General features: G+C 32.4%; 1 protein-coding gene and 1 long non-coding RNA gene across 2 annotated transcripts; both read right to left on the bottom strand.

Annotated features, from left to right (window-relative positions):
- Positions 1-4,194: 4,194 nt before the first annotated feature.
- Positions 4,195-5,146, bottom strand: LOC136274316 (uncharacterized). Its single transcript, XR_010712597.1, has 2 exons — positions 4,901-5,146; positions 4,195-4,491 (listed from the first exon to the last, which is right to left on the bottom strand). It is a non-coding gene; the product is annotated as an uncharacterized lncRNA (long non-coding RNA).
- Positions 5,147-8,882: 3,736 nt separating this feature from the next.
- Positions 8,883-9,518, bottom strand: LOC136274684 (uncharacterized). Its single transcript, XM_066082114.1, has one exon. It carries the CDS (start codon positions 9,516-9,518, stop codon positions 8,883-8,885), a length of 636 nt encoding a protein of 211 aa, XP_065938186.1.
- Positions 9,519-14,243: the final 4,725 nt, after the last annotated feature.

Here is a 14,243-nt window from a genome sequence, read left to right as displayed (position 1 = left end):
TTTCAACCCAGAAATGTTTGAATAAAAGTCTAGAGTATCTAAAGATGCAAATAGTGAAGTAGGTGAACCATTCAGAATAAGATATGTGTCATCTGTATATTGACTTATTTTATGTTCTTTACTGCCTATTGTAATACCTTTTATTTTATTGTTTTACCTGCACTTTCTAAAGAAAGTTCGGGTATATTGTATTTACCCTGTTACGTCCGTTTGTCCGTTCGTCTGTCACGTTTTACTTTCTCAAACTGCTCTTACATCTTATAAACCAGCAAACTGAACTCTGGAAGTTTGATTGGGGGTATCATGTTGTTTTGTAAAAAGGTTTCAACAATTCTCTTGTAGTCCTTGGGGTAATATAATTGGTAAAAAAATGACGTTTTTTCACAAACAACCCTCTTTCTCAAACTCCTCCTACATTTTCAACAATAGACAAATCATCTCTTGGAATATGTTTTAGGATATCCTATAGATGCGCAATAAGGTTTCGGAATTTTCAATTTTTTCCTGGGGGTCATTAAATGGCTGAAAAATGACGGTTGTGTTTTTGTTTTGTTTTGTTGTTTTTTTTTGTTTTTTGTTTTTTGTTTTTTTTTTTTACAAAAAACTGGTTTCAAAAACCTCATTTTTTTGCAGTAGCCAAATGATCTTCTAGAATATGATTGACCAAAAAAAAAAAAAAAAAAAAAAAAAAAAAAAAAAAAAAAAATATATATATATATATATATATATATATATATATATATATATATATATAAATAAATATATATATATATATATATATATATATATATATATATATATATATATAAAGATAATGCATCAAAATTTTTCTTATTAGAATTTAAATTTAAAATCAAATTTTGTTAAATTAAATATTGATGTGTATAGCATGGTATATACGTGACATCGCCGCGTCATGAATTTACGTCTTTTAAAGTTTTGTATTTATGAATAATCTAAATGCCTCAAAATTTAAAAAAGCCCGAAACAACACATTGTTTTGAAAACGATATATTATAAACTTGTTCTTACTATTTTATAAAATTGGGGACCGTTACCGTTCATCTACGCAACGCATTTTGTCTCTGGATCAAGGAATTAAAAGGCTTGACATGCGTATACTGATACGATGCCTTTTTTCTCAGCTATCTGGCACCATAGAAATAAAGGAACAGACCGGAAATCAAACCAGGGTCCCCTTCATCTCTAGTCAGATGCTCTTCCAACTGAGCTATCTGGCGCCAGTATCCAACCGGTCTGACCGACACACTCCTTCCCCCTCTTTTCTATGATTTTTATGATTTTTGCACTTGAAAATAACTTCAGGCTCTTTTCCCAAGCAGGAGTTAACCTCTTAATTCCAGTAGTTGGTCACAGCACCAAAAATGTGTAAAGGACGATTTAACAAAAAAATAATGTAAATACATTGTAAATTATGGCTGAACCGAATCGAATCTGGGACCCCTGAAACTCCAGCCTCTTCTACTACTGAGCTACCTGTGCCGATATTCACGGTCAACATAGCCCAAAATACTATATTTCTGTCTTATAAATACATCAGACAAAAGACTTCATTATAGCTTAAAAAACCATGTATGGCTTGAAGTGTTGATGGAAAATGACACTATATCTGATAGAAATGCAAATTGATCGAAAAAAAAATAATATTCAGCGTATTTTCTTTTGATGCCAAATCTTTTAAAATTTATTTCCAAAAGAAATTTTACATGACATTACTTGCACAGACACAAACATAATACACATACATGTATATAACAAAGTGTGTTTGCTTAAATAATGAGCAAAATTAATCTGCATATGATTTTAATTCAATTAACCTATGGGGAGTAGGGAAGGAATAGAAAAACTATATTAAAAATAAAGCAGGGGATCGGTAGAGGGTACAAAAACTAAAGTAGATAAAAGCAATTATCTATGATTCTGTTGTGATTCAATTATCTATGATAATCTATGATTCTGTGGCGTACAATTTCTTGAACGAGTAAGGTTCAGATTTAACGAATAAAGTTTTAATACCTTTGTTGTCCATTCTTCATGTTCTCTCCATGGTTTTTCAAGAGTTCTTCGACCAGGTCCATCTTCACTGATAAATATTGTTCAATAAAAGTGAAAAAATAAATGTATATAGGGTGAACGTTTATTGCCTAAATATTTTGTTATTCTTTTTTTTAAAGTTGGTTCTCGTTTCATAAATAAAAATATTTGTGAATAATTAATTATAATTTAAAACAGAATATGGCAGGATAATTATCAGATCTGATAACAACACCATACAACAGAGAGCTCGTTCATAGGATTGTCACTTAAAACCATAAACAATAAAGTGATTTCACTGGATGAAATATCTGGTTTCAGCGCTGCGGAAACCCTTTGGAAACTCTGCGGAAACTTAAGGTTACTTTAAGTTTCCGACAGGTTTCAGCACGGAAACTTCAAGTTTCATTAAGTTTCCGCAGTGCTGAAACTTAGGCTGTCCATGAATCCAAATGGTTTCCGCAACGGAAACTTACTGAAACTTGAAGTTTCTGCATAGTTTCAATCTCCATATACGTTTGGGATACATATTGTTTACAAATGGTTTCCGCGACGGAAACTTACTGAAACTTGAAGTTTCTGCATAGTTTCAACCTCCATATACAATTGGGAAACATATTGTTTACAAAGGGTTTCCGCAACTGAAACTTACTGAAACTTTTTATATTTTTGCTTTCACAAAAGCTGAGCAAGGTTTCTACTTTATGTAAAAACAAAACAATTTCAAACAGTTCCAAATTTATTTTGTTCAAAAATCTGAAATTGTTTCCAATAATAAATAAAATACAGCCAAGATACAATAATGGAGAAACATCCATATAGCAATTCCCTTATTAGGGACTTTTATTTAAAAATGATAAAATTGCACAAGAAAAAAAACTCCCATAGAAATCTTTACATTTGTATTTTCTTTTCATCTCGATTAAATGCCTATCAAATCTCCCTTTAAAAATGCAACAAAGATCTTACTTTTTTAAAAATATGAATGCAATTTACAAAATAACTGCACGTACATGAATAAACAAAGAAAACCCCACTGTTACATGAACATGATACACTTGTCTCAATTTGTTTTGAACTACAATGAATATGTACACCATAAAATATTTTTGAAAAAATACACTACAAGATAGTAGTTGACTATAGAGGTATGACCCAGATTTGATTTAAATATGTCAATAAATTCCAAAATGAGGTCAAAGTGACCCACTTACAAGTTGGGATAAACCTTTTCTTTGTTAGTAATATAATCTAATGTTTTACAATAGAACAGGATTTTAATATCATAAGCCTGTCAGTATTTAATAGATGACCCATAGGGAGATATGAAAAGCTTGTTGGCCAATAAAAAGCTAACAATGGAGCAGGTTTACCTTCCTACATTTCACTACTTTACCTACATTAATATTTTTAAATCCAAGACATGAAGTAAAATATACATTGTTTATATACGACAAGTATTACTACATGTACATGTACTTGCTTTTTGTAGCATGAATGTATAAAATACAAAGTATCACACAGATCATTCACCTTACAATTCTCATCAATACCAGCACTTTACTTATGATATAAAAGCTAATTCCAATTATATATTAGTTACATAACACAGATTAAAATAAAACCCACATGGAAACAACTTTCCATCCAAGTAATTTTGTTATATAAAAATTGTAATACATGGGGTATATGTTGTCTTTATATATGTTCATATACGACATAATTGAATATTGTTTGGTGTATTTTATCATTACTATGACCCATGCATTCATCTCCTAATGCAGTGTTTTTACATTTAAGATTGGTTTCTTAATTTTTCATATATTGCTGCAAATAAAAACTAAGTTATCAATAAATGTTTAAACAAAGAAAATGGAAAAAAAAGTAGTTAACACTTATCAACTTGGAGGTGTGAGGATATATGTTACATGGAGTCTAATATTTTATGCAATATTTGCAAATATAACAAATTATTTAAGAAAATGAAAGTTAATATCTGCAAGGTCTAATCAATCATTTAATAAGTCAAAACCATGTGATTTTCTAAGATTCTAGCTTACAGACAGACATTGTAATATACTGGTTTTTGATCATATAAAAAAAAGTACTTTTATAGTTTATAGGTTTTTTGAAATGAGAATACTTTACAGTTAAAAAGTCTTGTTCTGCAGAGGTTTAGTCGGGTCGTAGAGATGTGTCCATTCGAATCAATAAGGAGTGTCCTTGGCTGTTGTTGATGTAACCCGAGTCGTAGTTTATGGAAATAGGCCTTTTTGGGGGACTTTCGAGCATTGTCCAGACCGGTGAAGCACTCATATGATCACATCATGGCTACAGCAGACTTAGTAGTTCTGGACAGTGGTAGCATTAAAATTCTTCTTCTTGCAATGAACTTGTTCCATTCACTGGGCTGTACTTCATGTCTGTTCTATTTATCTTAAACATGAATGATAAAGTTTCATTTAGATTTTTAAACAATAAACATAAGTCATTCAGCCTAACATGTAATAAAAGCATTCTGAATAAAATTCTGAATACAGAAGCTACTATGCAGTTGCCAGTTGCTGTTTAAACTATGTAATATAATGACTACAATAGTATCTGGTCTAAAATGTTTCATTTTATGTTTGAAGCTATGTTATTTTCATTTTGATTCAATTATTGTTTGTTGAACAATGGAAAAACTTATCAACAATAAGTTTGTTTCACCCCCCCCCCCCCCCCCCCCCATCTACCTCCTTTTCAAGAACTTAGACCTGGATTTCCCAAAAATTACTACAGTAAATTATAAACATCCAACACATGTATAAGTTAATGGTGAAAATAATCAATTTCAAAGCAATACCTTGCGTTCACATCGTCCAGCTGGTCAAAACATTCACCCGAATCACCGAACAGAGGATGCAACTAATCCTTGGAAACATTGACTTTGTATGCTGTCAATGCTGAAAAAGAAAAACGTGAAAGATTTCATTTTCCGGATTTAATTAATAAATTTTTTTCGTTACATTTAGAGTTTGTAAATTGTATAATGTGCGAAAGATTCATTGTTCGTCTTGTTTACCAACCAAGCATTCATATATTAGGGACGTTTATATAATATACAAATATTGACTGGGGTTGAGGGCAACATTGATTATATTAGCCCCCGAGGGACGAAATATTGCCCGACGCGAAGCGGAGGGCAATATTTTCGTCCCAAGGGGGCTAATATAATCAATGTTGCCCGAAAACACAGTCAACATTTGTTTTGTTATATGAAGAAACAAACCAAAATTTAAGAAAGTAATTGAAATCAGATTGCCGTAATTTTCTCAGCTCAACAAAGAATTCACGAATTCAATGTTGTGCAAAGTTCATTTTCAAAATATCATCAGCATCAAACGGTCACTGGTGATATTCCGCCGACCGTAAGTATTAACATACAGAGGTTCTACCTGATTTCATTTCACAGTAATTCGCAAATCCTTATATCCGTTATGATAGCAAATCGTCGCATTGCGCGTCTTTAGTTTACTTGCCTTGACTGAGTGTCTATTATGACGTCACCTTGTTTTGGAGTCGCGAAAAGTTATTTACGTCATCGTTTACGAATCAACAAATCAGAGGCGATTATTTGAAATAGAGGGAATGTTCTCTAGATATTATTCCTAGCCGGTCAATATCAAAAAAATATTGACCGGTCAATATTTTTCGGACGAGCTAATATTACAGTTATTGACTATTTGTCTATATAGAGTTATATAGTGAGAATATACTACTGAATATAACAATTATATATGTGTATACCCTGGATAATCTTGATTATCATGCATATAAAGTTGGTTAATGGTTAACTTGGTCAAAACGTATATTTAAAAGAGATACGGTAATAAAAATCAAAACGCCGAACCAAGTTTGAAAAAATGACGCCATCTTGATTTGATGGCGCGAGATCTCGTTTACAAATGAGAGATAAATTAGAGCCTTGAAAATGTTATTGGGAGTATCTATACTGTGAATTACGTTACCTTGACATGAGTTCTTCGTTCCTGCTTTGTCTCCTTGTTGTAGAGGCTATTAATGCTTCTCAATTCTCCATTTTACAACAGCACCTTCTTGTCCATTTTAACCTTCGCTCGGAATCATAAAGTGCGCCAATACTGACCAATCAGAACCCGCTAAATCTTGGAAAAGTGCATCTTGGGATAGTTTAAAATAAATAATGTTTAATCAAAATTATCATTTTTTACCGAATAGTATACTTTTTACATGTATATTTATTTTGAATAAGAACTGTCGGAGTCAGTATTTCCTGGTTAAATACGACAAAGTATTGGCGTGTGTTTGTTACAATTGTATTTGTAACACGTGATTAACCAAAAAAAAAATGGCCGACCTTTTGTTTACAAATGTCTAATGAAATTTAACAAGTTTTAATGAGACATATGTATCAGATTTTGTCTTTAACTATATTTTATTTACATGTACTGATGATTTTGCCAAACTAAATATGATAGAGCCATATATAGTTTACTGACAAGTTAGTCTTGACTTGTCCAATTTTCACCGCGATTCTAAGCACGGTCATATTCTTATTCAAAATATAGAGGTGTGAAAATATTATGTTCATCACAGAGCAGGTTCTGCATGAACACACACAGAAATCACAAATATAATTAGATGCCGATCAATTAACGGGGTCCGGTTAACAGCGTTCACCCGTACGGTGAATTTACAACTACGATGAATTGATGGCAATTATTTTACAGTTACACATGTGCACTGATTGGTCATGCGATGAACAGTATGTTAAGAATACTTATGAATTAAAATACAAACGCGTTAAACAAGCCGGGAAGTAAGACGTACACGTCGGACTGATATATAAACAAAATATAATTTTAATTATTTGGTATACTTTCTACATCAAATGTATACGAATGTATATAATCAAATTTTAAAAATGGGATTAAAATCACGTGCACCACATGGCTAGTGCTTGATTTTAAAGTGATTTTGTAATATAACGTATAACTTTAGTAAAATTATAAATAATGCTTATTATATCTTATAACAGAAACATGTGCATGTTTCATAAACATGTATCAATATCTGTGTTTACAGTACAGAAAGTAAATACAAAGTAAAGAAATGCACGAATCACATAGGCGTTGAACCGGGGGGGGGGGGGGGGGGGGGGCTGGGGGGGGGGGGGGCTGGGGGGGGGGGCTTAGTGCAAAGTTAGACTTTTTCTCGCCGGAAATGTAATTGTTCCTAAATTTACCTTGAAAGATTGAGAAGTTGGAGTAATAGGCATACTAGCCCCCCCCCCCCCCCCCCCCCGACACGGATTAGGAATTTCATGATTGGAAAAAAAATTTGGGTTGGGAAATTTATTTTCGGAAGTATATAGTATAGGTATAACCCCCCCCCCCACGGATTAGGATTTTCATGATTTTGGGAATTAGGGTTTTTCCTCAATATTTCTGAGGATTAGTCTAGCCCCCCCCCCCCCCCCTTACTTTCAATTTGCTTCCGACGCCAGTGAATCATGATACAGTCATACATGCAGTAAAGTCTGAAATGCATGTAAATAATTAAACAATTATTATATTAGACTCAAACTCCAAGTGGGTTTTACTTGTTATTATCAACTGTAGAATTTTAAAAAAAAAATTCCTGTGTACATGTGTTGGCGTGGTATTAAAAAAGAAATGAATTAGCTCTAAACTTCAGGTTGTACGAATATTTGGTACGATTTGTAAAAATTTACAACGACTTTACCTTAATTTGTTTGCTTAATTAGTTACTGTACCTCAAGGTTCATTCAAATGATAACTAAATGATTTAAGAAGGAGTCTTACGAAATAGGTATATTAATTTATTTTACTAAATAATTATAATTTACTTATCAGTTTTACTAACTCAGGTACACACAAATTGAAAAAAAATTCCCGCCGGGCTCCAGTTATAAACTCACGCTTCGTACTGTGTATATGTTATGTAACAGTCTTTTGTTCACTCCTGACAGAAAAACCCTGCAATCCACACAGAATATACAGGAAAATCACAGAGGAGGTCACCTGGACAAAGAATGTATACACATGTATACACGTGCCCGAGTACCTAAGATTAATGATTTCATCATATGCATTAAACAAGATCAGACATCAGTTCTTCTTTTCAAATTCAATTAATTACTTAGTAAGGTTCTTAATCGCCTTATTTGCCACATTTGAAGATAGTTACATGTATACATATAGTTTCAGTCACGCTGAAACCTTACTATACATTTTAGTATGTACGGATTCATTATCATTACGCTAGAATTAAACTTAAACCTGTTGAAAATAAATGATATCACTATTAAACTCAAATCAATTTTAGTAATAGTTTCCGCATTGCGGAAACCATCAGGAATCTTAACTTAAAGTTTCAGCATACTGAAACCTAGCGGAAATGTTCTGAAACTGATTGATATTTCCATAATAATTCACACAACCTTTTACATGATTCAAATTTAGTTTCCGCATTGCGGAAACCATCAGGAATCTTAACTTAAAGTTTCAGCATACTGAAACCTAGCGGAAATGTTCTGAAACTGATTGATATTTCCATAATAATTTACACAACTTTTTACACGATTCAAATTTAGTTTCCGCATTGCGGAAACCATCAGGAATCTTAGACTAAAGTTTCTGCTGACTGAAACCTAACGGATACTTGCTGAATCAATATAATGGTTTCCGCATTGCGGAAACTATACATGAAACTTCAACTTCAAGTTTCAGCAAGGTTTCCATATAGTTTCAGTTTTGCTGAAACTTGATTTTTCATCCAGTGTTTCATATATTTACATCAATAGTAATAACAAATTTACCTAAAACTTTGTAAACCTCCAAGTCTGTGACTTTCATGTTGTTGTTTGTTATGGTGTTTCTATTCTCACCGTTCAAACTGAAACTATTTCCAAGATTGCAGTGACCGTTGAGAGAAAATATATTTCCTGAACTGGTTATGGTTCCGCTGAATGTACAAATGTCATGCCCTCTACCAAAGGTTGGTCCGTAGCCAATCTTGCCATAACCAGCATGGCTTGCTTTGCTGACAGGAAACTTCATTGGATTAAATGACCCATTATACTGCAGACGAAAGATCAAGGCGTCCGGGTCATATATGGCTGCACTATTTGAGTTCCAGCTCTCCTGGTTGTAAGGATATTCTTCAACACATTCCATTGTGTTCTGGTCTTCATAATATTCTTCACTAGAATGCCAGCTCTGTGACAGGAAGCCGCCGTAGATAGTTTTGTTTGTGTTGTACAGGACTGTTACCGTGGCGCCCTGACCGTCACACTTCTGGTGAAACGTAGAGGCCGAACATCCGTCCCTGCTGATTTTGTACAATAACTGAAAGTGACAGGGCCTACCGATCCATGTCACTAATTTGTCTCTGTAAGATCTCTGCAAAAGTTCTGGCATTGTTTTTGACGATCGGGTTTTCTACCAATACATTTGATAAAAAAAACTTTATATACTTAAGGAAAATGATGTAGTGTAAACAGTCTTTTTCAATATTAATAAAAATGTTTTAGGCATAAAGAAAAAGTACGTTGAATATTTTTTTTCGGTCAAAATACATATATATCACATATAGTGTCGGTAACTATCTCAAATCCTCCTTGTAGCGTATTGATTTTTAAAACTATGATAATTAAAGGAAGCGCTATATCTTATGTATTTAGAAGACACAAATGTACATATAATAGTTAAGGCTACACTGTATGTGGACCGTTGATATTGCCCAGGGTAGCTCAGTGGTAGAAGTTTCAGGGGTCCCGGGTCCGATTTCCGATCCAGCCATATGTTTACATTGTATATTTACATTATTCATATGCTAATTCCTCCTTTACATAAAATTTGGTGCCATTTTCATACACTGGAACTGAGAGCTAGGTAAACTACTGCTTGGGAAGAGAGCCTGTGGGATTTTTGAGTGCGAAAATCATAAAAAAAAACATGGAAAAGGGGGGAAGGAATGTGACGGTAGGACCGGTTTGGATACTGGCGCCAGATAGCTCAGTTGTTTGAGCATCTGACTAGAAATGAAGGGGACCCTGGTTCGATTACCGGTCTGGTCCGTTATTTCTCTCATCATCTTACTACCGGCGCCCACGTTAGGACTAAGGTAATCTCTGGCTGTTGAGAGAGATTGTCTCCTGTACTTTGCCCCTCAGTCATTGGCACACTGAGATAGTTGAGGACGACCCTTTTTCTAGAAGGGGGCCAACGTTGGGCGCCAGATAAAACAGGGACAAAGGGTGCCCCTGCTGGGGCATCTGGCATGCAAATCCAGCACTCTACCGATCCAGCTGAAGCGTTAACATACTGGATAGGGGAAATATGAATACAATAAATCTAGCTATACCAACCGGAAATTGATTGAAATTTTGTCAATTTTTAAAAAAATCCAAAGCACGTGTAGTCCCGGTTTATTGAATCGTTTTGCTTCTTTGAATTTCATTGCTCAATAAAACTTACAATGTCACTTTTTAAAACCGATTTAATATAACTTAATAATACTGAAGGTGTTTAGCAATATATATTTAGAATATTTCGATTGATATGCGAACTGAAAGCGACAGTTCAATTAAATTTACGAACGCCATTTTTTCCCGACAACGTTAGAGATGTTAGCGGTACAAAATACTTATGTTTTATACATACTTTCTGTACTCCATCTATTGATCAGGGAGATCATCAGGGAGATCCTTTGATGAACTTTTAAAATTTAGAATTAAATTAAAAATTATGGTACCTTATCAGACATTTCTGCAAAATACTAAAGTATGCAATTTCCTATTTAATCTTCTTGAATATACACTTGAGCTGATATAAACAGAAATTAATATACAGCAGCGAAATTCACTATATTTGAACGCTATCTCGGCCGGGCCGGGCTTTGAGCTCACGACCTCCAGAATCTACGCTCCTTGCAGTAAGCGGCCACAGCTCTAACCACTTGGCCATCTAGGCATATATTAAGCATCAATGGAATCTTAATCATTTTGAAAATGATGATAAAAATAATAATTTTCATTGGAACTCTCTATTACAAGGAGATACAAAAAGATACTCGAGGAACGTGTCGTCTGACCTTAAAATGACACTTCTTGCGTATATAGCCGCACTGAATCTGAATAAATGTCCTTTTTTAACCAAAAAGTTCTACATGTGAACTCTGTTTTGTATCATATTTTTATTTCATTTTCCCCTTTTTCCCCTTTTCCTCATTGCTATCATGCGCACTTTATCTGTTTATATTATATATAGAACTATCACAAATGATGTAATCGGTAGGTAACAACGAAAAGAATTTTCATGTAAAGTGAATCCCAAGTACGAAACTTAAGAAGCCGCCGACAAACATCGGTATGCAGTTAGTATTAATGTTTGCTGAAGTGAATATTTTTGTCGTTGAATTGCATATTTCTTTCAGTTTAAAGAGCCAAGTAGACGGGTGCATGTGTACTTTATTCAAAGCTGTGGGTAATCTTAAGTCAAATATAACTACTTAATTATGAACGTTGCGCAATTTAGTGTCATGCCAATTATTAAAATTTAATAATTATTTACCCAAATAACTCTTTTCTTTTACATCAAACATTGCTCATTTTAGGAGTAAGGTATTAAATGATGCTATATATATATATATATATATATATATATATATATATATATATATATATATATATATATATATATATATATATATATATATATATATATATATTATAGCATTGAATCATGATTTTTTGAAGTATACACTCTCATAACTGCCGCGGTGTGTGCATACAAATTGAGTAACGCGCGTTAGTTCATGATTTAATGCTTATATTTACATTTTTTTTAACTTCTTGCCTTGTCTGCAAATGTGAATCATACCTTAAAATTCCTATCTTATTCTAAGGGTAAGTTAATATTAATGGAAGAGCCACAGTAACAGCCACAAGCGTGAACTTTGATTTTCGCTTGTGACGTTGCAGTTTGCAGCGTTCAACGTTTATGACGTCATAATAAAACTCGTCAATTTGACCTTTGACTACTTGTTGCATTTAGAGGCATTTGAAGATCACAGAATTAATGGAAAAACACAGTAGAATGTAAATATATATATATATATATATATAAATCTGAGTTAGGCATTGAGGAGACCATACCCCAAAATGTAGTTTAGGGAGACAATATACAAAATTTTTATATGTGCATATTTTTTATTGCAAATAGTCATTTAGAGGTCTTCAAGATTCAAATAACTTTACATGTGTTTTAATTTTTCAATATATCTTGTCCTTAAAAAAATACAGCAAAAATGGTCTCCTTAATATTTTGTTACTCTCTCATAAGGCTTAAGGAGACCGTGCATATATTTTCATATATATTTTTTATGGCTTAAGTAGACCATTCTTTTTTCCCATAATTTTCATGATTTGAAAGTGCTCTATCATTTTTTATCGCCACGCAACATAGAATTAAGATATAATGCAAGGTCACTGTGTACATGTGCATGTATATGTAAGCTTTGTTAATATCTCACATAGTTGATGGTGTGGACTTTTAATATTCATAGATGGTCATTTAGAGGTCTGTGGAATGGCAATAATCTCACATCTGTTTTAATTTTTCATTACTATTAGCCCTTAAAAATATACTATATTGTCCCTCTAATATTTTGCTACTGTCTTATGCGGCTATGGGATACCGATAATACATTTTTATTAATATTACTTAATTAGGGTTTAGGTAGACCATTTTTTTTTTACCATAACATTCGTGATTTGCAAGCCCTTTAATTTTCACTGTCCGGTTTTTTTTCGCATGTCACGAAATTTGCGAAAATGGGGAAAATATGTAGCATTTTAAATTTGCGTCCCTACTGAAGATTATCTTCTCAATTCAATCCATTCAACATGTATCCTAATGTGTTTTAGAATTTCACATTAATAAATGAAAAAAACAACATTTCAAGTTCATGAACAAACTTTACTAATCATCAAAACTTATTTCAAATAGATTTCATTTATAATTTATGGACCAGGGTGTAAACATTAGTTCAATTTTGTAAGTTTAAACAATTAATCATTTCAAATTTATTAATAGAGCAATCATTTGCATTCAAAATTCAGTGTACATAACATGTCCATTATTTTGGTGAACTTGCAGTTCAATTACAACAGTTTCATTTTTTTCTGTGCAACAAAATCATGTATGTAAGGATCTGTAAATTTATGAAATCAAAATATTCATAATCTATTTTCAACCTTCATATTTCAAATTTCATACATTTCAAGAAAATAAAGTTTTTAAAATTGATTTACTTAATATTCTTCATAATTCATATATAACAATAAAAAAAGGTGATCAAAGATCACGTATTGAATGAACCATTCATTAATAAATGTTAATGAATAACATTGATAATAAGTACACATGTAAGAAATTGACAAAGTTTAAAAGTTACTCTGGGAGCAAAAATGACTGATCAAATGCATGGCATAAAAAATATTAAAGGACGAACAAGATTATGCAGCTAAAAAAAATTCAAAATTTTCAAACATAAAGACATTAGGATGTCGTCTGCAATACATATCACGTTTAGGGGCCACTTTCTTGCCTTATAAGAAACAAAGGTAATCACAGATTACAAAGCATCGAGACGAGGCATCACCTTTATAAAGCATCACCTTTATGAGACCACCTTTATCATATTACCTGAAAATCATAGTTAATGATCTTGGATATCTATGGATACTGTTTCGAAACAATATCATATTACTATTAATATCATATGTTAAAAAATTGGATAATAATCATATGTTCATTTCATATATTAATATAAGATACACACATATAATAATAAAAATAAAATACTGTAGTAAATAATGATGCAATGTGATATTGTAACATATGATATGACATAGTGTCATGTTAAATACATTATTGCATTTGATCACATAATACAATATCATAAAATATGATATAATGTCATATCACATAATACATCACAATTTTGTAACACATTATATTATATTGTATACTTAAGTATGAATTTGTATGATATTATATCATATTTGATACATAATATGATATTGTATCATAAGATACAATATAACTTGATTCAACATTGTATCAAATCATATGATACAA

This window comes from Magallana gigas, chromosome 4, assembly GCF_963853765.1.
Source record: "Magallana gigas chromosome 4, xbMagGiga1.1, whole genome shotgun sequence".
NCBI classification, from domain to species: Eukaryota; Metazoa; Mollusca; class Bivalvia; order Ostreida; family Ostreidae; genus Magallana; species Magallana gigas.
Note: the sequence above shows the minus strand (reverse complement) of the source record. Positions and strands in the feature narration are given on the sequence as shown.